The sequence below is a fragment of the Diabrotica virgifera genome, chromosome 6 (genome assembly GCF_917563875.1).
Source record: "Diabrotica virgifera virgifera chromosome 6, PGI_DIABVI_V3a".
In the NCBI taxonomy this organism is placed as follows: Eukaryota; Metazoa; Arthropoda; class Insecta; order Coleoptera; family Chrysomelidae; genus Diabrotica; species Diabrotica virgifera.
This window is the reverse complement of record NC_065448.1, coordinates 213,861,133-213,888,100: the sequence shown is the minus strand read 5'-3', so window position 1 is coordinate 213,888,100 and position 26,968 is coordinate 213,861,133. Positions and strand designations below refer to the sequence as shown.

The 26,968-nt window shown below is 33.1% G+C and overlaps 2 protein-coding genes across 2 annotated transcripts in view; both read left to right on the top strand.

Moving 5' to 3' along the window:
* LOC126887197 (protein abrupt-like) overlaps positions 1 to 26,968 on the top strand; it is a 285,519-nt gene that overhangs the window by 113,283 nt on the left and 145,268 nt on the right. The window lies entirely within an intron of this gene.
* Positions 1 to 26,968, top strand: part of LOC126887195 (uncharacterized) — a 95,602-nt gene that overhangs the window by 11,107 nt on the left and 57,527 nt on the right. The window contains exon 2 of the mRNA XM_050654588.1: positions 23,049 to 23,435. Coding sequence (XP_050510545.1) covers positions 23,058 to 23,435 — 378 coding nt within the window. The 5' untranslated portion in view covers positions 23,049 to 23,057. The remainder of the gene's footprint in view (positions 1 to 23,048; positions 23,436 to 26,968) is intronic.

The window sequence follows — 26,968 nt, the reverse complement described above, 5'->3', positions numbered from 1 at the left end:
TCAAATCAGTTCTCGAACAGGTTGATAGTATTAAAATTTATGCACCAAAAATGTTTCAAAATTTATCTTTTAAAATTTTTTTCAAAAAATGTTATTGTTTTTTTGTAAACAACTCCGTTAATTTTAAGATATTAGTTTCACCTAAAAACTAATGAAAAGTAGATTTTAAGAGTTATTAAAAAACGTCAAACTTAGTCTTTTAAACCTCTTAATTTTTTAAAAATGAAAGGTCCATTTATACATACCCGGGCCGTGTCTGTTCCGGGTCAGTGCCGAGTCCGGGTATTTTTATTGCGATATTCACATACAACCGGGTTGTGGCAGTGTGCGTACCGGGCCGAATAAGAGAGGAAAATGTTATTACATATCTCTGTGTAAAAGATAGTTGAAAATATTTCGGCTTGGATAGAAGATCTCACCTCCAAATATCTATTGCTTGTCTATTTTCCAGCAGTCGCGTTCACAAAACAATAAAATCGTGTTTATACAAGTCCCTGCGATCCGTGTCATTTTCGTGCATCGACAGTGCCGACAGCAAAAATATCGGCTGGGATTAATTTCAGACGGGGCCCGGACGGGCCGAAACGCCAATGTATAAACATGCTCATAAGAGTACATATTGTTTTTTTTTAGACCGGGCCCTGTCTTAACACGGAACGGACACGGCCCTGATATGTATAAATGGGCCTTAAATGGCCCCGGTGACATGGTTCTCGCAGCAAAATTGAAATTTTAAACGTTTCTATCTCGGTTATTTTTGTACTCTACGGAAATAGTAAAATGAATAAAGTATTTGGAATAGAAAAAACTAAAATTTAGTCGAAATATCATTTTTTACATATATTGAGTATTTTTGGAGTTATTATTAAAAGAAAATGAAAAGTACAATAATTTTAAAAATTCTGATTTTTATAAATTATATCTTTTTTTTCAAAAATATGTATTCTAAACCGGTCAAAATTGTTGAAATCATTAACTATGTTAAGCTAAAGAAATTCTTGTGAGGATTACTACAAATATTAATTTTTGTGGAAATGGCGTATGTTTTATTTTTCACTTTTTCCTAAAAAAATCGAAAAGATTCTTTTATTTTCATCATAACTGGCTTAATTTTGATGCTATTAACTTCTACTAGAACTCATTTGCTAGGTATTCCGAAGTACTTTGACAAGTGCATAACAAGTATATTCTATAAAATGCATCGTTTTCCCGTTATGTAAGCTTGAATACTTAGATTCTAGTACTTGTCGAAAAAAATATACATTCAATTACCCATAACTCACTTTGAAATAACATAAGTTTAGTTTTTTTAAGTGGGGAGTGTATTAAATTTTTTATTATCTTTTATTTTGGTAATAATAACTTTTTTACAAAAGCTTATAGTTTTTGAGTAATACGTGAAAAACAGGTTTAAAACATGAATTTTTTTAAGAATAAATAAAATCTTTGATATTTAATAACTCAAAAAGTATTGATTTATGTTAATAACTTTATATAACAAATTTTGCTTATAAGTTGCCCCTCTATCGATTTCTGGTATTATTTTTAATAAAAAAATTTTACCCCCGAGAAGGGTTGGCATTTACTCCCAGGGTAAAAGCGCAAGTTGGCATCATGTCACCTTTGTTCCTTGAAGTATCTTATAACTACTCACCAATTTTCATGAAAATCGATTAAGGTTCAACGAAATCGGAGGTGAAACCCTTCAGTGACTCCACTAGTTAAATATAATTTATTTGATATATTTTACATTGGTGTATGTATTTTTTTGTTAGTTATTCAACATATTATTACAAATTACATGTCAAAATATCGTAATTTTTATATTGTTTAAAATGTTTATAAAATAATTATGGAAAATGAAAGATCAAATATATTTATAAGATATGAAAAAATAAAATAAACCAAAAAAATAAACCAAAAAACCTCTATATGAAAAATTACAACACCCAAACTTTAGCAATTTTGGAATTCAGATAAAAAGTTACTTTGCACATTCTTTACAAATATTAGCTCAACAGTTATCACACATTGATATCTTACAAACATTACATGAATCTTATGGATCATAATTATTGTCGTTATTATAGCGACCGTAAATTTTTAATTAACATTTCAATTGTTGCTAAACTGTTCATTCAATTTCCATCGGCTTCTGGAATTATAATATATACGGAAAGGGCTTTTACGTTACCAAGTTATTTAATTATTGATTAACAACTACTTATCTAAAAGTTTAGTTGAAAATTAAAGATTTTGTTGGAAAAACCCGCTTTTTCCGGGGAAAGTTTTCGTCAAAGTAAATCGGAAAAAACACGTCTCTATGCAGAATTTAATTGCGGTGAATTTTTATTTGGGGTGTTTTTGGTCTAAAGTTAAAATCTTTGGAGTTATAGAGCAAAAATTGAAAAAAACACGATTTTCGGGCGCCATTTTGTTTATAAAAAAAGTAGCACACTATCTGCGGACATTGCATATCTATATTATTAATACATACAATAAGAAGATTCGATTCCAGCAATAAAATTGCTGGTAAATAACTTTGCCTTGTATTTTGCTAATTAGCCCAGAGTATTAACACATGCTTCACAAAATTCAACTCTGCTTAACATTTTCCAAACTGTGAACCATTTTATTTTTATGAGTTTTCTTAGTTTGGTAGAATCAATAAATTTAGTTAAAAATATTAGAAAATTAAGTATACAGTATACCTACAGCCTAACTACAAACTTTAGGAAAAAATTTTTGAAGAATTAGCGATCTATATTACATAATATAATATTATGTAAAAAATGTGAAGATCAGCAGTCAGCATTCAATGATTTAAAGTGTTCTCAAGAGCAAGTCCATCCAAGGAAACATAAATTTTATTAGAAAAATGTTTATAATATAAGCACGCAATCCATCTGTTAATATTAAACAAACCATAAAAATGCGAGAAGATAAAATAATATACATTACGAATACATATTCAGCATTTTTAAAATAAACCCAATATAGGCCAACTTCTCTTAAAATGTAGTTTTGTACTGAATCAAAAAAATGGGAATCTTAACCTTCCGATTTCCGATGACCAACCTTTTTGTGTTAAGAACGGGGGTAAAAATGATCCCAAGTCAAAAATGACAATTGACAAAAGAAATAAGTTGTTTTAAGAAATAAAATAATGTATTCGTAATTTTAATGTTAATATTGTATCAATAAATGATAAATAAACATTAGTAAAACATATTTCAATCACAACTAGTGTTGCCAGGTCCGATTTGTTTTTAATCGGTACATAAGCAAAAACAAATCGGGATTTACGGTTGTAGATCGGGACAAATGAACAACAATAGCCCAGTTAATGACCGTTTTGGAGTGTAATTTTCAGAGAACTCCGAATTGCATGAAAATCTGGTTTTAGGTTCTACTTACTGTCTACTTCAAAGTTGAACTTGTACCGTTGTTGGTTGCTTTTACTTGGGGGGTGACAGTTATAGTTACCCCTTCTCGGGGGTAAAAAAACGCGCGGTAAAGGAAGTCCCAAAATGGATCAACTGACTAACCCTATAAAACTTTTGTTCTATATAATTTTTTAACTAAGTCAATACTTTTCGAGTAATTTTTTTCGAAAAAAAATATTCTTAGCAAAAATGTAGCTTTTAAAAAAGCAAAAAAGTTGTATGTTTAGAAAGTCTATGAAACTAGTAAAAGCAAAGTTGTATGTACCTCATCAAAAGTACGTTCTTATTCGTCAAATTCCAAATCGAATTTTTCAACTCGAAATAACCAAAAAATTAGGCAATTTTCGGGCAAAACCTATTAAAATTTTTTAAAGTGTGTAAAAAATCTTTAATTTTGTTTTATATAAAAGCCTCTAGCATTAAAACTAAGCGAGTTACGCTCAAAATAAAGTTGGCCCTTTTTTGATAAAAAAAAAATCGTGAAAATCTCCCCCTATTTAGCACCGTAAATAAAATTAATCGTTACTGCTTTACCTTTTACTTTATATGTCTATTGTTTATACGATCTGTAAGGTTTACCGGTTGGGAGTGCTCAGTTAAAAAAAAATGGATTTACAGTAAAAAAATGTTTTTTCCAAATAATTTAAAAATTATTAGGGAGACTAAAAATTTCAAGGAGTAAAAAGTAGGTAGGTTTTGCTTTTATAAATATGATAGATTCATTTTGTTTTTCTGTAAGACTAAAATTGGTTAAAGTATGGCTGTTCATATTTTGCATACACTCGTGATTAGTGACTCGTTCAGGCCCTTTCAATTGTGTAAAAAATACATTAATTGTTTGTAAAGCGGTAACGGTTAATTTCATTTGGGGTGCTAAGTAGGGGTAGATTTTCACGATTTTTTTACCAAAAAAAAAATCACGATTTTTTTACCAAAAAAAAATGAATCAACTTGATTTTGAGCATAACTCGCTTAGTTTTGATGCTAGGAACTTTTTTAAAACATAAAAATAAAGCTTTATTAAAAAAGTTTTAATTGGTTTTTCCCGAAAAGTAATTCATTTCTTGGTTATTCCACGTTGAAATATTTGATTTGGAATTTGACGAATAAGAACGTATTTTTCATGAGCTACAAATTTGCTTTTGCTGGGTATAGACTTTACGAGTTCACATTTTTTTTTCATTTTTTTATATTATGCTAGTACATTATTTTGCTAAGAATATTTTTTTCGATTAAATACTTAATTTTTGAGTTATTTGTGAAAATCGTCTGAGAACGTGATTTTTTTGTCGAAAAATAATCATCTTCAATCTTAAATAACTCGAAAAGTATTAACTAAGTTAAAATTCTATAGAACTAAAATTGCTTAAAATTAGTAAATTCATCCATCTCCGGACTTTTTTAAACGCACGGTTTTTCACCCCCAACTATATTATATTTCGCATTATCCCCGTATCGCATTATTTCCCGTTCATTTACTGGACTACAAGGTGTTTCTATAATATGTATTTAATCCTACATAATAATAATAATCAGACGAAATTACAAAAAAAATCGTAGATTCAGTAAATTATTTATTTTTTAAAATTATATTTTTCATTCGATTTTGCCGATTTTAGGAGTGCCTTGTTTTTTATAACATAGTTATAAAATTCACTGCAAGTCCTCCTGAAATTGGTTTTCGTGGGCGAAAATCGGGACATTTAGTGTCCCGATCAGGTACAAGTCGGTACGCGTCCCCAGACCCCTGAAAATCGGGACGTCCCGCGCAAATCGGGACACCTGGTAACGCTAATCACAACTGAACCAAAACAGGAATCATCATTCTGAACATAGAATATAGAACTACTAAAGAAATTTTAAAATAGGGGAGAGTTGGACAAAACCGGGTAGGTTAATAAAACCGGGTAATACCCCTTAATTCTTCTAACTGTCTGCTGCTATCTATTTTAAAATGAGTGTCCCTTTATCACCAACAGTCGTGTGTATTCATTTCTACCTCATTTGAGTAATCTGTGCCGGAGCAGTAAGACCTCACCTGTTTTTTGATGCAGGAAACTCGATTTTTAAGGTAAGTTTCTAGCTGTTTTCTCCTCTAATCAATAACTAATGGCCATTTCAAAATTTAATACATGTAACCTAGTACATTACGTTTAATTTGGCCAAAAAATTTTGAATATTATTTCATAACTTAAAAATTTATGTTCGCTGCAATATTTAATGAAATGTCCTGAGACGGCCTTGCCTGCGTGCATATATGGCTTATTAGCGACAAGTTCATTTTTTCATCACTTCATCAGTCCGTTTGTTGTCTTCAAAGAGTTCACATGTCTTAGTAATAAAAATATATTTTACAGTCCATTAGTCAGCAGTTTTATTCATTTGGGAACACAAGGTTGCACGTGGGCATCCTAAGGGTAAGCACAGAACAAGTAAGTCGCGGTGGAGGTGTAGGTCGCGGTGGATGCTACTAGTTAAGTCGCGGTCGATGTCGATAGCACATAACAAGGAGGTCACCTGCGCTGTCAGTCGAGCTAGAACCACTATCAATTGGCTGTAAATAATAAGATCCTCATTCATATTTCAAAAATTTACTGAATTTAATTACTTTAGAAATTCAAAAATAAACTGAATACAAAAAAGGGATTATATAAAAAGTATCAAACAAAACATAACAAACTAATTTTATTTTCAACAAAAGCATCGATGTAAATAAACCTCCTGGATGGCATCGCGCTAAACCTCCATCGCGACTTACCTACTCTGTTCGCTTACATTCATTACAATGTGTTTGTTTTACATGGATGTCGACATCGACCGCGACCGACACATACAGCTCCACCGCGACTTACTTGTTCTGTGCTTACCCTAACATTGGTCCATTCGAGACGGATCAAATTTCACTATAGTGCCGATGTAAATTGGTCAAGGGAGCAGTTAAATTTTAATTAGATTACACTAAGACATACATCGTCAACGTGGTGACGGTGACGTAATAAGTGAATAGTTTTGGTTCAAAATTGGGTGAAGTCAACAAGTGGGACTCGAAGACGGTTAAGTGTTTTGCTTTACAAGTTCAACGGACGGAAAACAAAGAACATAAAGACGTGAGTTGGAATCAGCGGATCAAGTTTCAGCTAATAGTGGCATGGTATCTGGTATACGACGATAATAAAATTAACAGTGGGTGAGCCAATATCCTATTTATATTTCATTCGATAAAAAACAGCATAATTTGGTCTGTGTTTATTGCATGTTATTCATTTGTCATAGGTAGTAAATTTTGATTTTAATTACTTTTATTTCCGGAGTTTATAATTGGAGAATTTAATTTGATAATACATTTGGTTAATTATTTAATAATTGTTGGTTAATTAATTTTCGTTTATAATGGATGATCTAGCAGAGTTAGTTGCTAGAAGAGGAGTAATTAAAGGTCAATTAAGCCGATTTGAAACATTTATAAATAATATAAGGAATGATCAATTGATGGAATTGCGTCTTCGGAAATCGAAATGTGAAGAAAATTTGGATAAATTTGCAGAAGTCCAGTTAGAAATTGAAAAGTTGGATAGTTCAGATAAACAATTAGAGGAAAGGGTTAGTTTCGAAGATAAGTATTTTAGAATTATTGCGTTAGCCGATAATAAGTTAAAAAATGATATTAATGTGAATAATTCTGGAAGTAATGTAAGTAATTTAGACAATTCACAGGCGGGGGTTGTTCGACAAAATGTTAAACTAACGGCTATGGAAATTCCGTGTTTCTCAGGGTCATATTTAGGGTGGGGGGAGTTTTTCGATACCTTTAAGGTGTTAGTACACACAAATAACGAGCTAACAAGTGTTCAAAAATTTTATTACTTGAAACGGGCGCTAAGAGGGGATGCCGCGGAAGTTCTAGGGGCTTTGGAGGTGTCGGAAGAAAATTATAGTGAAGCATGGGACCTGCTACAATCCAGGTATGAAAATAAAAAACAAATCGCGATAAGTCATTTTGATTCGTTATTAAATTATGTATCCTCAATTGGAAAAACAATCTTCAGTTCAAATTCGAAAATTTGTAGACGTTGTTCGGAGGGACTTGCGGGCCTTAAAATCTTTAAAACAGCCGGTAGATACGTGGGATAATTTATTAATTTATATTCTGGAGGGAAAACTGGATCAGGGTACAAAAAATGAGTGGAAAAGGCTTGGATCATCTACAGTATTTCCCACGATGAAAAAATTTTTAGATTTTTTGGAAAAAAGATGTGAGGGATTTGGAGCCTTTATACGATGGTTCTAAGAATGCGGGTACAAGTAAAAATACGGAAAAACGGGCTCAAACGGAAAAAGAGCATTTGTAAAAAATACATACTTCGCTGCTTCTAATGGGTGTTCTGTATGCGGCAGATCTCACTATTTATTTCTTTATTTGAGTGTAGGGGGTTTCAAAATATGTCTATGGCTGAACGTAGGAATGCGGTTAAGCACTCAAACGCATGTTGGAATTGCTTAAAGTGGAATCATAGGGCAGAAAACTGTACTATGCCAGGTTGCAGTGCTTGTGGTCGGAAACATAATGTTCTGCTACATTTTTCAGGGAACTTCGGTAGAAATAGTTCGGATTCGGTAAATGCAAATGTGGCTGGTCACGGGACACCACAAACGGCAAATAATACGGGAAATAGAGTTAATAATAACAACACGGCAAATAATACGGTAAATCGGAATAACTCGGGTAATAACAATAATAGGGAAGGCACTGTTAACACAGCGGATAATTCGGGAAATAATTATAATGAAAATTCGAGATCTCAAAGGAATACAGGAGGTACGCGGACCGGTGGACAGGATATTGTTCACAGTTACAAATCGGTGAGGATATCGGAAAATACGGATTCAAGAGAGATTGTATTATCTACTGCACAGGTACAAATAATAAGAAAATCGGGAAAATTCATTAACTGTAGAGCACTATTAGACAGTGCCTCACAATCAAATTTTATGACTAGAGAATTATGGGAAAAGACAGGACTAAGATCCTTTACAGTAAATATACCGGTACAAGGGATAGGACAGAATTGCACAAACATAAGAGATTCGGTTAACTTAACGGTGCGGTCTAAATGTAATAGTTTTCAAATGGATGGTTGTTTCTTAGTCATTGATAAAATTTCTGACGGTCTACCGTCACATAGTATGAATTTGAACACTTTTAAAATTCCGGAAAATATTACTCTAGCGGATACTGAATTTTGCAAAACAAATAAAATAGATTTGCTGCTTGGAGCAACTGTATTTTGGGATTTACTTTGTATAGGGCAGTTCAAACTAAATAAAGAGGGACCTTTTATTCAAAAAACCAAATTGGGTTGGATTGTATCGGGGCCTATATCAGGAGTTAACGCCCAGCGCAAAAAACGAAGTTGCAATTTCACGGAAAATAAAAATATTGAAGCGCAATTAGAACGGTTTTGGAGCTTGGATGAATGCCAGGAAGCTACACCTCATACAGCGGAAGAACGAAGATGTGAGCAATTATTTGAAAAGTTTACGGAAAGAAACTCGGAAGGCAGTTTTATTGTGAAATATCCATTTAAGGATAATGTGGATAAGTTAGGCCAATCTTATGACACGGCGTTAAAAAGATTTAATCATTTGGAAAAGAAATTAGAAAGGAACGCCGACATGAAGCAGCAATATCATGATTTTATGAAGGAATATATCCAGTTAGGGCACATGTCCAAGATTGAATACGAGAATCAAGTCTCAGGAGCTGCTCATTATCTTTGTCACCACGGCGTGTTCAAGGATTCTTCCATCACTACGAAATGTAGGGTTGTTTTTGATGGGTCCGCGGTTAGCGATTCGGGAATCTCACTAAACGATACTTTAATGACGGGTCCTAAATTACAGGATAATTTATTTAATATTTTGTTACGGTTTAGGGAACATGTTATAGTCATTTTAGCTGATATAGCTAAGATGTACTGGCAAATTTTGATTTATGATCCACACAGGGAATTTCAAAGAATTCTATGGAGATTTTCAACGCAAGACGAAGTAGGAGTTTATAGGTTGAACACGGTCACCTACAGGTTAGCTCCATCTAGTTATTTAGCGGTTCGATGCTTATTACAGTTAGCGAGGGAAAAAGGGATAAATATCAAAGGGCAAGTGAAGTTATACTGCGTGATTTCTATATGGATGATTTAATAACGGGTACAAACACGGTCGAAGAAGCTAGAAGTTTAAAAGGGGAAATAAGTAGTATTTTGGATTCAGGATCTCTTCCATTAAGAAAATGGAAGTCAAATCATCCAGAGGTTCTTAAGGATGAGTCTCATTCAGCAGGGGATATAGAACATTATTTAGCGGAAGATGGGATTAATAAAGCACTTGGATTATTATGGAATTCAAAGGAAGATGTTTTGCATTTTAAAATCACGATTGATACAAGAAAGGATAAGGTGAGCAAGAGAGGCATTCTATCTGTCGTAGCTCAAGTATTTGATCCATTAGGCCTAGTTAGTCCAGTGATGATAACGGCAAAATTAATAATACAAACATTATAGTCTAGTAAAATAAAATTACACTACATGTAAGTCAAAATGTAAATTCGTACAGGTTGAAACAAATTGTATATCGAAAGTTTAGGTGGGTACAAAAGATATTTTAAAAAAAGTATCCAAATCATACAAGGGGATCATTGTTTAAATAATAAAAAAATACTTTTTTAACTGCTGAGGTCATTCAATTATTAATGAAGATCTATAGTAATATTTTCTGCAAAGTTGAAGGGTAAATCTGTCACATAAGGCTTACTAAATTAAATTTGACCTTCTATTTATTTAAATAATTATACATAAAACTTTAAAAACAAATTTGCAAAAAAATATTTTTAGCGTTTTAAATAAGCACTATAAAGTATCTTATTTTACAGGAGAAGTTGCGCTATGTTATTAGTATTAATAAAAAAAAATTGGTCCAAAAATATTTAATATTTTTTAAGATATGGAATTTGTTTTTCAAATGTTACTCTATTTTCAATCGCAAAAACGCCTGTAAAAATATTCACCTGTATTAAATCTTATTACTTTTATTCTTATGTATATTTTCGATAAATGTATTGATAAATTCAAATGTCTTTTTTTCCTCTTCTTTTTTTTTTCTTGGAGTTATATTACTATGGGCCCTTTTAGGGTTAAGTTTCATTAAACATGTCGAATCTCTTAGTTGTAGATTCTAGACCTAAAAATATTAAGAATGGCCTAAAATCACTTAAATAAAATGTGACTGCTTACTGAGTTACAGGGTGTTTTATTTAAAAATTTAAAAATTATTTTTACCAAGTACTTTCAAACTATTTGACGTATCCTTATCATACTTGGCAAAAAGTGTGGGTACTATACAGTCTACTAAACTGTGATAAATAAAAGTTTCTAGCTACTAGCAGAGGCGTACGACATGGGATAGTTAATGGTTGACCCATCCCAAATTCTACGCCACTGAGGTAATTACTATTTTAGCGAAATTTTTCGATTCTCCAACACTTTCTAAGTAAATAATATACTCTTTACTGGTAACGCTTAAGTCATTAGTTTTCGAGATATTGGACGTTAAAAATGAAACGGCATAGTTATTTTGATTCATTCATTCATTCATTTTAAACTTCCAATATCTCTCAAACTGATGACTTTATCGATACCAATAAAGCTATTTACATACAAAATATTGGAGAATCGAAAAATTTCGCTAAAATACTAATTCACTCAGTGGCGTAGAATTTGGGAAGGGTCAATCATTCACTATCCCCTGTCGTACGCCTCTGGAACTAGCTAGAAACGTTTATTAATCACAATTTAGTAGGGTGTATAATAGCCACACTTTCTGCCACGTATGATAAGGATACGTCAAATAGTTATAAGTACTTGGTAACAATATTTTTTAAATTTTTAAATAAAACACCCTGTAACTCAGTAAGTAGCCACATTTTTATTTAAGAGATTTTAGTTAAATCTTAATATTTTTAGGTCTAGATTCTACAACTTAGAGATTCGATATTCTTAATAAAATTTAGCCTTAAAAGGGCTCGTAGTAATATAACTACAAGAAAAAAAAGAAGAAAAAACGACAAAAAAATTTTGTTAATTAGTAAAAAATTCCCAGGAACCCAATTATCGAAACGGAATTTCAAAATACTTAATCCCCGCGACGTTATTAAAAAAATAAATTATAAACAAATTTGAATAATTTTCAAATGCCATTTTAGGGGGGGAGTTTAAATGAAATTTAAATTTATTAATACATTTATCGAAAATATACATAAAAATAAAAATAATGAGATCTTAGCAGGTGAATATTTCTTTGGCAACAACCGCGTTTTTGCAATTGAAAATATAGCAACATTTAATAAACAAATTCAATATCTCAAAAAATAGTAAATATTTTCGGACCAATTTTTTTTTGCTTAATACTGGTAACATAGCGCAACTTAATCTGTAAAACAAGATATTTTATAGTGCTTATTTAAAACGCTAAAAATAATTTTTTGCAAATTTGTTTTTAAAGTTTTATATACAATTATTTAAATAAATAGGGGGTTAAATTTAATATAGTAAATCTTATGTGAAAGATTTACCCTTCAACTTTGCAGAAAAAAATTCCATAGACCTTCATTAATAAGTGAATTACCTCAGCAGTTAAAAAAGTATTTTTTTTGCAAAAATGACCCCTTTTTAATTATTTAAACAATGATCCCCTTGTATGATTTGGATACTTTCTTGAAAATATCTTTTGTACCCACCTAAACTTTGATATAAAATTTGTTTTAACCTGTACGAATTTACATTTTGATTTTTTTTATTTTATTAGGCTATTATGGCAGATGAAATTGGGATGGGATGAATCATTACCTCAGGAACTTCACTCGTCCTGGAGCAGGTTCAGGGATAAAATGATGGCTCTGGAAGAATTAAAAATAAATCGAAAAATTTATTGTGAAAACCCAACGGATGTTCAACTTCATTGCTTTACGGATTCTTCCGAGGTAGCTTATGGAGCGGTTATTTACATAAGATCAACGGATGCTAACGGTACGCATGCATAATGTAAATTTAGCTTGTTAAAAATCTAGGGTGGCTCCTTTGAAGTCCGTATCCTTGCCAAGACTGGAGCTATGTGCTGCTCTTTTAGGAGCAAAATTGACTAAAGAGGTAATTAAATCTTTAAATATTAGGTTTACCAAGGTAAGACTTTGGACGGATTCCACGATAGCATTGGCATGGATACGGGGAGAACCGTGCCAATGGAAAACTTTTATAGCAAATAGAGTAGGGGAGATTCAACGGTTAACGGATAAAAATTCTTGGGAACATATTAGGTCAGAGATAAATCCAGCGGATGTTTTATCAAGAGGAATAGAACCAGAGCAATTCAAGGATTTTGGATTGTGGTGGGATGGTCCTAATTTTTTAAGACTGCACGAAAAAGTGTGGTCTAAAACAGAATCAGGTGTTAAAGTAGAGGAGCTGCCAGAAATTAGAAAGCCAAAATTGGTATTTTCTTCAATTTTAGTACAGGACATATTCGAAAAATATTCTAGTCTTAAACGATTAAAGAATGTAACAGGTTGGATATTTAGATTCTACAAAAATTCTAAATTAAAAAGGGAACAAAGGGTTTTAAGTAAAGTTCTCTCAAATGACGAACAAGAAACAGCTTTGAGACGACTAATAATATTGTCGCAGAAACAGAGTTTTTATGAAGACTGGCAAGCTCTGAAAATATCAAAAGGGGTTTTGAATTCAAGTAAAATAATATATTTAAATCCATTCTTAGATGATTCGGGTATAATAAGGGTAGGAGGAAGAATACAGAATGCTGAGGTAGGGTACGACCAGAAGCATCCGATTATACTTTCGAAATCACATAAGTTAACAAGACTCATAATACAAAACGAATACTATCGAAATTTGCATGCGGGTGCGCAAACGTTATTAAATATTGAGAGATTAACCTATTGGCCTATATCGGGTAGGAGCGTGGTTCGGGATATATTACGTAAGTGCATAACCTGTTTTCGGGCAAAGCCATTGCATCTTAAGGTGATATAGTAGCGATCAACAGGTAGCAAAAACGCGTTCCAAGATTGCGGCTGTAATTTTGAATATTTTTTCGAGGTATTTGGCACACGTATTCGTAATATAATAAAGAATGGCGGTACAGAGCCCAATTTGAAAAATATATTAATATGTGGAAATTACTCTCTAATTAAATACAATATTAAAAAAACGAGCCTGTACCGCCATTAAGAAGAACAAAAAAATACACTTTCTTCGAATAAACTTTTTATCCGATGCCTAGATTTTGTGTCATTTTGGAACTACTAAAATTTTTTATTTCATTAGTAGTTCCAAAATGACACAAAATCTAGGCATCGGATAAAAAATTTTATTTGAAGAAAGTGTATTTTTTTGTTCTTCTTAATGGCGGTACAGGCTCGTTTTTTAAATATTGTATTTAATTACAAAGTAATATCCACGTATTAATATATTTTTTAAATTGGGCTCTGTACCGCCATTCTTTATTATATTACGAATACGTGTGCCAAATATCTCAAAAAAATATTCAAAATTACAGCCGCAATCTTGGAACGCGTTTTCGCTACCTGTTGATCGCTACTGTTTCCTCTTAAACAAAAAATGGGAAATTTACCGGCTAGTCGCATAACTCCTAGTAAACCTTTTGAACGGTGTGGCGTTGACTATGCAGGTCCGTTTCATATAAGGGCTCATAAGCTTAGAGGGCAAAAAATTATTACGGGGTATTTGTGTATTTTTGTTTGCTTGGTGACCAAGGCTTGTCATTTGGAATTGGTAAATGACTTAACTACTCAGGGATTTTTGAATTGTTTTAAAAGATATATATCCAGAAGGGGTTTACCACGGGATATATATTCGGATAATGGAAGCAACTTTGTAGGGGCTAACAATCACCTTCAGGATTTATTTAATTTTTTACGGGATAGGGTAAGTCAATGTACTTTTGCTAGATACTTATCTGAATTGTCTATTAACTGGCATTTTATACCAAGCTATTCTCCACATTTCGGTGGTTTATGGGAGGCGGCTGTAAAATCGGCAAAATATCATTTAAAAAGGGTTGTTGGGGACACTAGTCTCACCTATGATGAGTTGAATACGGTAATTGCGCAGACTGAAGCCTGCTTAAATTCCCGTCCTTTGACCCCTCTTTCTGAGGATCCTACTGATTTTAATGTTCTCACTCCTGGGCATTTTTTAATTGGCTGTCCATTGGTGGCGTTACCGCAAGAAAACATTCTACATCTGAATCCGGGTCGTATTCAAAGGTTCCAATTGGTAACGCAGATGATGCAACATTTTTGGAGTCAATGGTCCAAGGGTTATCTGGCAAATTTGCAAGAAAGAAATAAATGGCGTTCTTCAGCTGACCAGATTAAACCCGGACAAATAGTAATTTTGGAGGAGAGTGGGGTACCACCCATGAAATGGCCTTTGGCAAGGGTAATGGAGGTGCATCCTGGAAAGGACGGTATTGTGCGGGTAGTGACGCTCAAAACGAGTAATGGACACTGTATTAAACGTGCGGTGGCAAAAATTTGCGTGTTACCGATGGATAATTAGACATAGGGAAAAAAGAAACTTTCGTTTGTTTTAGGACATCATTTTTTGGTTTTAGGTTATATTGTTGCATTGTTTTGTTGGTATAATAGGAACTTTAGTTTTAGTTATCTTGAAAGACTGTGCTTTCAAGGAGGGGCGGCATGTTCGCTGCAATATTTAATGAAATGTCCTGAGACGGCCTTGCCTGCGTGCATATATGGCTTATTAGCGACAAGTTCATTTTTTCATCAGTCCGTTTGTTGTCTTCAAAGAGTTCACATGTCTTAGTAATAAAAATATATTTTACCGTCCATTAGTCAGCAGTTTTATTCATTTGGGAACACAAGGTTGCACGTGGGCATCCTAACAAATAACATTTAATGTCTTGTTTGCGAGTTTGACAAAACCGGGTAGTCCGAAAATCGACAAAACCGGGTACCCGATTTTATCAGACCTGTTGTTACTTCCAGTTTCTGCACTGGTTTTTTTGCTTTTAGTTAATTACAACATGTGGCTTCTTCTGTTGAAGAAGCTAGTAAGAAAGCTAGTAGGAAAAATTAAAAAAATCTCCAGTCTCAAAAAAAATAAAACTAAATGAACTGGACAAAAAAAAGAAAAAACGTGGTAAAAAGGGCTCCACCAAAAACAACATTTTGGAGAGTTTGGAGGAAGAAGATAATAATGACGATGCGTGTCTATATTATAGTTAACTATTTTCAAATTATAATGTGAAGGAAGGCTAGATAAAATGTGTGTCTTGCACCAAATGGGCTTATGACGCCTGTAGTGCCTATGATGATGTAGATGAAGTTTTTATTTGTGACTTCTGTTCATAGATTTTCGATTTTGTGCTCACCTACTTTTAATAAATATTTTATTTTCTGCCCATTAGTCTTTTTACATGGTAATTAAGTTACTACCCGGTTTTATCATACCGGTTGGACAAAACCGGGTATTTTGATAAAAATAAAAGAAATTTAAAATCTAAGGATATTTTTATAAATTGACATTGGCATATCAAACTTAAGTCATTTGAGAATATTTCAATCTGCAGCAAACATTTGCTACTCTCACATAGCAAAAAATACAGACGGTTTTTGGAGTGGTACCAGGTTTTGTCCAACTCTCCCCTATACACTAATTTACGTCGCCACAGGTTTAACAAACAACTTTTTTTCAATATTGGAATGTTTCTTACAAACAATTCCACATAATAGATGGATTTACTTAATATAAAATTGGAACATGGAAGGCCAAGGAAGTTCATGACTCCAAATTCAGAAAAAAAAATTTTTTTTCATGAAATATAGGAAATTTTTTTTATTACCTACAAAATATGAGGGTATCTAAAATGGTATTAAAGTTAAATAAAAAAAAATGAGTTTAAAATTGAAAATATTTCTAAATTTATTAAATAAAAACATACATTGGGGGTCAAAATTTACCCCCATTGGTCATCCGAAGGTTAAATACCATCAAAACAAGAAAATTAGAATATTTCGGACATATTACACGTGGATGGGAAAGGAACTTGCTCCAATTGATTATGCAGGGAAATATTCAATAAAAAAAGCATAGGGAGGGAGACTCAGTATCGTAGCTGCACAACCTGACAAAATGGTACATCAAATGAATTTTCTACGATGATTGTTGACCTCCGTCCCTGAGATAGCACCTTAAGGGCCGGTACTTTCTGTCCCGATTAAACCCCGGTAAGAGGAATTTTGTCCTCAATAATAAATGACAACAACATCAGTCAAGAAATACAAGCACGGATTCTTAGCGGTAATAAGTGCTTGTAGGCATACAAAGACTTAATGAAAAGCATAGGCATAACCAGGGGGTGGTTTTGGGGGTTATAACCCCCCCTTTTGGATGTACTTTGAGCTCTATACGCTTAACACCATTATTACTCCATACCCGCCAGAGACCTTCAAGTAGATGTAACCCCCCCCCTTTAGGATCATCCTGGTAACACCTCTGATGAAAAGTAAGTTACTGAATCGTGAGTCTAAGCTTAGAATTTACAAAACAGTAATTAGACCAGTGGTCACATATGGATGTGAAACGTGGTCACATATGGATGTGAAATTGAGAATATTATTTGAGCGCAAAATACTAAGGAAGGAAGATATTTGGACCAACCCAATGCAGCGATGGTTCGTGGAGAATTAAAATGAACCACGAGCTGGATGTAATAATGCAGAGCGTAGATATTGTTAGATTTGTAAAGTCACAAAGACTAAATTGGCTTGGTCACCTAGAATGAATGCCAGATAATCGAGCTGTAAAAGTAATCTAGAGATGGAAGCCCCAAGGAAACAGAAAAAGAGGAAGGCCCTGTAAAAGATGGATAAAAGACGTAGAGAGAGAGAGAGAGAGAGACAGAGAGAGAGAGAGGGATCTTAAAAAGCATGAACATCAGGCAGTGGCGAAGGAAAATATCCGACAGGGTAGAATGGAAGAACATTGTTAAGCAAGCCAAGAATCACAAAGGGTTGTAGCGCCATTAGGAGAAGAAGAAGAAGAAGAAGAAGAGGAATGTTGTCATGTAAAATTCCTCTAACCGGGGTTTAATCGGGACAGAAAGTACCGGCCCTAAGAAGAAGAAGGAAAAATATACCAAATTAAGTATATTTTGGATAAATTTAGTAAATGGGCAACTAGCGTACATACCGGGAAATAAGACAATTAATAGGTACTAAAAGAGGCTGATCAGAAGAGACATGAGATTGAGCTTAATGAAGTGATAACGATCAATGTCCGAATGGAAACATTTCTTCTATGAGCTGTTAAATGGAAATGGCGAAAACGAGGAAGCCGAATAAATTAATAACGTTAAAATGAAGAAGACAGGTCAACAGAATAAGAATATAATATGTGCAGAACTGTTGAAAGCAAGGGGATAGCTATTACGAAAGCGACTTACTTATTTATTCCTCTTCACTCCATGCGTAGCATAGGGCGTCAACTGTCTGCCTCCATTATGTCCTATCTTTTGCACTGATCTTTATTTCTGCCCAGGTTTCCCAATAGCATTAATTTCTTTCTCGACACTTCTTTTCCACGTTTCTACGGGTCTTACCTGGTCTTCCTTTTCCATGTGGTGTGTATTTTAGGGGTTGCCTCGCTATGTCTGTATCAGATCTCCTTAGTGTGTGCCCCATCCAACTACCCAATAGGAAAGCGACTAGCTAAAACTAATTGGGTGTATTTGGAAAAAAGAGAAAATCCCAGTAGAATAGAAAACTAATTTCCAAATAAGTACATAAAAAGTGGCCGTCATAGCTCACTGGCTATGGTATACTAGATTACTAAGTCGCAGGGCCCCGGTCCGATTCCCTGAAGACATCAGACACTTTTCAATGTTTAATTTAACTGATCCGCCACCGTTCTTCGGAGTAAGTTTGTAACAACTCAACTACGTAAGTTGTCAACATTAAAATCTGAGCCAGAAGGTTACACGGAAGATATACAATAGATATGATATAAACAGATTAGATATAAACAGATTATAATCTTTAAAAATGAGGCTTTATCGCAGTAGCTTAAAGATACCATGGACGGCGAAAATCACAAATGTAGATGTCCTTAAAATAATCAACCAAGAACGACAACTTTTCGAAACCGTCGAGAAAAAGAACACGGTGTATCTGGGTCACATCATGTGAAATGAAAAATATCAGTTCCTTCAACTTATCGACAGCCCCATCGAACAAGGTTGTAACTCAAGTTACAACTATTTTCAGATTTCAACACATGCGAACTCAGCAAAAAATTGTGCACACGTCAATATAAACGACATACAGTAGGAAAAATGAAAGAATACCCATGAACGAACATATAAAACACGCTGTATTTTCCTGTCACCGTGTCACACAAAAAATTGGCCAGCGCAAGTACATGTAATAATTATTGTTACATGTACTTGCACTGGATAATTTTCTTTGTGACACGGTGACAGGAAAATACAGCGTGTTTTATATGTTCATGGGTTCGTGTGTTCATGGGTATTCTTTCATTTTTCCGACTGTAGTTTAATTCTCAATAGTTTGGCTAATACTCCATTGAAAAAAGTTGTATTTTAACTTACGTGTGCCATTTTAGCGTGAAAAGGCAGTAACACTGGATACTCCCTATGTTAATTATTTACTTTCTTTATACTTGACGATTAACAAGGTTGTTAAATGAGTGACAACTTTGTTGCACGGATGTTTAATTTATTAAACATATTTGGTGTATTTCATAAGTCAATTTATCGAAATGAAAATAAAAAAAGGATTTAAAGACTTTTTTCCATTTTGATAGTTGCGGTGGACAAAATAAATATAGAATAGTTTTTGCTACATACTTCTATAAATATAGTGAAACAGTGTAATGTTAACATTACACATGTACTTTTCGAAATAGCACATTCACAAAACGAGGGTGATTCAATGCATGCCCTTATAGAAAAACGGAAAAAACATTAAGTCGTATATGCTCCAGACCAATGGATAACCATGATACGATATGCCAAAGCATGAGGCAAGCCTAAATCCGTAACTGAATTAAATCAGAACCAAATTCTAAATTTTAACCTATTTAAGGACACACATGTTAATTTTGAAGTAGATATTAATAGTAAAAGACTAAAGTAATCAAGTAAAATGGTCTAGAATTAAATATTTACAGATACGCAATAAAAATGCGAAAAATTTGAGATATTTTATACCATGATTTTTTCATAGTGATAGAATATTATTGTTATTGTAAAATTTATAATTTCCAATTAAAATTGTGAAAACTGTTAGTTGATATTTTGTTTAAATATCCCCTAAAAACTCATTTTCTCCTAGCTATTCTGCAAATAACTCAAAACATACAACCTTTTAATTGTTAAACGGGAAAAATAATTAACACAGAGAGTGTAAAATGGTTGTTAGGCGACTTACAACCTTTTTCTACGAATACTCATGTTTAATCCCAAGGTTGTATCTCAATCAAACTCAAGATTTTCATTAGTTATTAAAATTACAAAACATACATCTCACAGTAATCCCTTATTATGATATAAATAATATCATATCACATTAGTGTAAAAGAGTCTAATCATTTCGCTACAAATTTTTAAAAAGTCATGTTTTCGTTTTTTGCTTCTCCTGTAAAATCGCTAAAACTGAGTTACAACCTTGTTCGATGGGGGTGTCGTTATAATCGAGGGTAAAATTGAAGGCAAGAGATGAATGGGACGCAAGAAAATGGCTCCGAAACATACGACAATGGACAGGGATTGACGATATAAGCGCTGGTTTCCTCGAAAGCGGTGCCGACAACCTGCGATCGTAACACTGCGATGAATGACATCATAAAAAACTGTACCATGCAAAATAATAGCGTTGGTTTTAAGGATGCGTTGGATGCCACCGCTTGCTGAGTTTGCACATTCCATTGCCGCAGTGAAGAACCTTGAATTTTTCACCGTAATCTGACGTAATTCATCGCAGTGCTACGGTCGCTGTTTGTCGGTGCCGCTTTCGAGGAAACCAGCGCTATACAATCTCTGATACATATTGCAAGAAACAGAGAGTTAAGCGCTGGCTTCCTCGAAAGCGGTGCCGACAAACTGCGACCTTAAAGCAAGAAACCCATTATGAACAGCCAGCACGGCACAGCCCGGCACGGCACAGGACAGTCCAAATTCATTTGTATAGTTTTAAATGCAACGTTAACCCATTATGAGCAGCCAGCCCGGCCCGGCACAGGCCAGCACGCAAACGGAACGGCCGAAATTCTCCGAGTAGAATAAAATCCGTTGGAGTCGAACGGCCTCAACGGCCAGTCGGCGCCAGTGTGTCATAATTGTTAAAAAATATTATATTGTTGATTTTTTAATTGAAAGCGCGTTGTTTCTTTTGAAATAATATGGACGAACTTTTAATTGAGAGTGTCAGAGAATACCCATTTTTGTATGATGCATCGGACCCAGGTTATCACGATAGCAAGAAAAAGAACAATGCATGGGTACAAATATCCGAACATTTTGATCAATGGACAGGTACGTACATTATCTTTTAACCATGAATTCGTTTTTTTAACATGATGCATATTCATTAAAATTGTGTAGTTTATGTCTTTTAAAAACTTTTATTTTGCGATAGTTTTTAAAATATATCATAGATGATATGATGCGTTTCTAAAATAAAATTAAAACAATACGTAACATTTTTCTCCTATATAGAGAATATTCCTATATATATCTCCTATATATTTTCTCCTCATTTGTGGCCAAAAAATACTTTTTAAATTAAATTAATTGACGAAAAAAGAAGAATGTATGCAATTTATTTAACTCAAAATACTTTCTAATGATGTCAGAAAATAGAAAAAAATGTTTATTTGGTAAAAAAACATTGCTTTTCGCTTAAATTAAATGTTCAAACTGTCAAGAGGTAGGTGGGAGGCTGTTTGTGATTTAATTTAAGTGAAACGAAATGTTTATTTGTGAAATAAACATTTTTTTCTATTTACTGACAGCAGTGTACTATGTATTTTGAGTTAAATAAATTACATACATTCTTCTTTTTGCGTCAATTAATGTAATTTAAAAATTATTGTTTTGGCCACCCTGTATAAATAATGATATTATTGTTTATATTACTGAATAGAGGATTGAACACCCTTTCAAATGAGATGCCACATAACCCCTATTCCCATTTAAAAAAATCATCGATTACATCATTAAGCTCAGATGAATGACGTCTCTAGTATGAAATACAGTGGAACCTCGATTATCCGTCAGGGCACCGGACCAAGGGTATGACGGATAATCGAGAAGACGGTTAACAGAACATTAAAAAAAAATCATACTGTTATGGTGACACACAGATATTAACTAATAATTTGTGTGATGTACATTTTTATTTTCGGCTTGCGATTCTAAAAATAGAACTCTAAAAGTATGGTATCATTTATCATTACCTATTTAAATTGAAATTTAATCCAGAGCCCTGAATAAGAACAAAAATTATTTACATAAAAAAATTGCGGTGATGGCATAACTGCACGTGTACATTTCAATGAATTTCGTTTGGCTTATCGCAATGCTCAAACAAAATGAATTGATGACTCAATTTTTACTTGTGTATACAATATAACCTAATGGACCCTGACGGTTAACAGAGGTGACGGATAATCGAGGTTCCACTGTATATGCCAAAAAATTGTAATTTAAAAGTAAAAATCGACCTGTTTTGGTATTTTCTTCCAAAGCCGTCCATTTTAGAGAAAATGAATTTATTCGATAATTTAGCCCCTCTCTGTATATATTTTATTAATAAAAATACATTATCATTTATGGCAAATGATCATTTTTCCGGTGCCTTGCCGCGCTGGCCGTTACAAATGGGTTTTTGGACGGGCCGGGCTGTGCTGTGCCGTGCCGGGCTGTGCCGTGCTGGCCGTTCATAATGGGTTTCTTGCACTGCGATGAATGACGTCATAAAAAACTGTACCATGCAAAATAATAGCGTTGGTTTCCAAGGATGCGTTGGATGCCACCGCTTGCTGAGTTTGCACATTCCATTGCCGCAGTGAAGAACCTTGAATTTTTCACCGTAATCTGACGTAATTCATCACAGTGCTACGGTCGCAGTTTGTCGGTGCCGCTTTCGAGGACACCAGCGCTTTAATGGAAAATTTGATCGCTAATATCCATTAGTGGATTTGCATCTGAAGAAGAGGAAGATGACGTAATATAAAACACATAATATAGCAATCGATGGATATTCAAAAACTAAAATTTACGTGTTCTAATTGTTTAAGTTGTCTGTTTCTGAAATAATGAATTTAATCCATACTTTTGGATCATACTGTATATTATGATTTTCTTTTTATCATTAAACTAATATTTGTTACTATTTGTGAGATTCTCTTTAATAATAATAATAAAATGAAAAATTAAAACAGATAAGACTGTATAACCTTCTTTTAGCCCTTCAATATGGCAGAGTACCACATAGAAGATAAGATGAAAAATGTTAGTTGTAATTCCGATATCAACATATTACTATTAGGAGCATCAGGAGTTGGCAAATCAACTTTCATCAATGCATTTGCCAACTACCTAACTTTTATTGATATTGAGGAAGCGAAATACAATGCACCAATGGTACTAATTCCTGGCAAGTTTACTGTGTTTGATAATGAGGGTAACGCACATGATATTACTACGGGAGATCCAGATAAAAACGAATATATACAAACTGGAGAATCTGCTACCCAGGACGTGAAAACTTATGTTTTTCCAATAATGGATGGAGCAATAAAAATACGTCTCATTGACACTCCAGGAATGGCTGATAACAGAGGAATAGATCAGGTAATAACTAAATTTTTAAATCATTTTTAAATCTTTTAGGTCTGGATCCCGCGTATGAAAAAAAGTTGATTAATAGCAAGCTGAAAATTTGTTAATAGCTTAAGGGTGTCTAGTCGGATAAACTTTGATATATGGGAACACTGGAACAAGGGCAGTTTTAATTGAGGAACAGGTTAAAAATTTGGAACGGTCAGACCACGAAAACGACACATTTACTTTGTCCGACAGAACAGACTTAAACTCTCCGAACAGAGATTAAACTCTCATGCAAAAATCAGACTGCTATTTATCATCTGTCATAATTCCTGTCATTTGACATATTCTACATGTTCCACTCATTAAAACGCCCATTTGGTGATACATAGCAGTCTGATTTTTGCATGAGAGTTTAATCTCTGTTCGAAGAGTTTAAGGGCCGGTACTTTATGTCTCCGTTAACAGCCGGTTAGTTAACCGAGGTTTAATCGGGACATAAATATATGCAAAACATAGACATAAACGCAATTATACTTATTATTATATTCATAAATAATTATAATAATAATTATAATTGCTTTTATTACAACGCAAGAGGCCCTATGGGGTACTTTTCTGTCCCGATTAAACCCCGGTTAGCTAACCGAGGTTTAACCGGGACATAAAGTACCGGCCCTAAGTCTGTTCTGTCGGACAAAATACATGTGCCGTTTTCGTGGTCTGACCGTTCCAAATTTTTAACCTGTTCCACAATTAAAACTTCCCCTGTTCCAGTGTTCCCATCCATATATCAAAGTTTGTCCGACTAGACACACTTAAGCTATTAACAAATTTTCAGCTTGCTATTAATCAACTTTTTTTTTCATACACGTGATCCAGACCTATTTATTTTTGCATAAGATATCAAAACGCGAGTTAGTGAACCGCGTTTAAAGAATTATAGATCAATCAAGTTAGTAAAAAATAAGCCGTTTTTCGACATATTTGAAAAGACGAGGTTTGACAGTTGAAATGTGTAGTATGAGAAATTACAAAAAGGCTACCATCTTGGGATTCATCAATTTTTTAGTGGAACAATTTTTAAATAAACAATCAAATCGTCAAACTTAGTTTTGTGCTCATGACTTAAAAACTTGTTTATTTAGAGATTTGACGTCCACAGGTAACTTTTTTAGAACAAAAAGATACATCGAATGAGATACGCTAAATGAAAATCGGTTAATAAACAAAAAAGTTATTGCAAAACGGACGACAAAATCACTGTTTTTGAATATTGTTAATAACAATTTTATTGTTTATTAAAATATGTTTAAATATACCTAAAATTGAGGGCATTATGGTGTTTAAATAGTGTGCAAAAAATGGTCCAGATCTGTTAAATAGTTTTCGCAAAATTGAATTTGTTTATAAAATTTTTTGAAAAACTAGCTAATTTCTGAGGTTGGTCCAGTTAATATTGCTGAATGTATATCAATAATCCGGGGCTCACTTCCTTCGTTAAGATGTATACTAATAGCCTAAGAAAAAAAAAGTAAAAAAAAATTACATTTTCGTACACAAAATTATTTGTTAATAAATAGCAGATTTTAAGCTTATAAACAATTACAATAATTTCGTAGAAATTAGATCAAATTAAATGGCAATAAAAATACTAAAAGCTGGTTAAAATACACAACTTTTAAAAAAAATTTTAGGTCCTACGACCCTTGGGGTCTGAGATGGCCTCTTTTTTTGAACAAATCACTGTTACGTTAATTAACAACACTAAGAGCTGAAATTAACCAGTCTTTTATAAGAAAAGTCAAAGTTTTTATCAAAGTTGTTAGCAAGAAGAAATGTTAAAAATTGTTTAAACAGGAGTGTTATAAACAAACAGTATTTTGCGTTCCGACTAAAGTAAAAAAAAATAATGGGCGCAGTCGAATGAGAATAAATTCGCGGACTACCATTCGCTAGCGCTAGACCGTTGCAGCCCATTTTTAACATTGACAGTATACCGGATTTGAAGCTTAATATTATATTTATATATTTTAGTAAAAACTTGAATTTTATGAATATTTATTATGTTGCACATTTATTTAGTAAAATTATATTTTAAATAAATAAATTTAAAAAATAACAATAAAAAGGCCACTAACAAAAAAGGTTTATACATCCCATTGGCTGCTTTGTTTTGGATAATTTTGCAATGAAAATAAGATAAATGTTATTATTTTAATGTGGTACCATAGATAAAAAAAATAGTAAACTTGGTACAGTAGAACCCGATTGGTAGGTATAGGCCATTTTTTCTTCTCTATTTTAAATCCGTGTGTAGTACAGGCTGTATCGTCGACCCCGTTAGGTAAATTATTCCGATTCGTATTTTTTTGCACAAACTTACTCAAAAAAAAAGTTCCTTATAACAAATCCAGAGGGTACCAAGAGCTACCGCTGCCGGAAAATTGTTTAAACAATTTTTTCATTAGTTTTATGTTTACTTATAAAAGTTGGGTGGCAAATTGTTTAGTTTATAATTTTAATCAACACAGCATTAAAACATAGGTCCTGAAGAAGTTTTCTGGAAAGTTTCAAGTCAAAATATGCAACAGAAAAAAAGTTACGCGACCTTATAGACGAGTGGTACTTCCCCCCCCCCCCCAAAAAACGCTTATTTCTCGAGATATCAACCACGGTATGGTGAATGGCTAATTTTGGTCTTACTTTATGTTTCTGATGGTGCTGAAAACGAAAATGAGTTTTATTTTGAATTTTGGATGGAGAAACATTGTCAAAATCGCAATTTTACCCTAAAAATAAAAAAAAAATGAAATCACCTTTTTCTTAAAATTAAAAGTTACACCACTTTTTTTCTATAAAACATTTTGTTCTCTGTACTCTAGATTTTAACATAAAATTAATTAAACAGCTAAATTTCAAATTTTGTCACTCAACTTTTGCGATTAAACTTTGCAATTCAAGAATCTGCACCTTTTACTTCAAACAATTTATAACTTACTTTATAGCAAGACAGAAATATTGAAGCAGGTCCCATTGTCTTCAGAAAGGTGAGAAATATATACTATAAAAATTTCAGAAAAAAATATTGCAATGGAACAGAGTTGTAGCAAGTTAAACTCAAAAAACGTGATTTTTTATATTTTTAGGATAAAATTGCGATTTTGATAATGTTCCCCCACGTAAAATTCAAAACAATCCAAATTTTCGTTTTCAGCACCATCAAAAATATAAATTATGACCAAAATTAGTATCAGTACCTCGAGAAATAAGCTTTTTTGGGGTGTGCCGCTCGTCTATAAAGTCACATGACATTTTTCCTATTGCATATTTTAAATTAAATTTTTTTGGAAAACTTATTCATGAATTATATTTTATTTCTGTGTTAGTTAAAATTATAAACTAAAAAGTTTGTCACTCAACTTTTTTAAGTAAACATGAAACTAACGAAATCTGACGACAAAATGTTTAAAAATTAACAACTTCTCTTTTAATGTGTTTAATAATTTTGGACAAATCTCATTGTTATCTAAATGCTTCAAAGTTGACACAGTAAAATT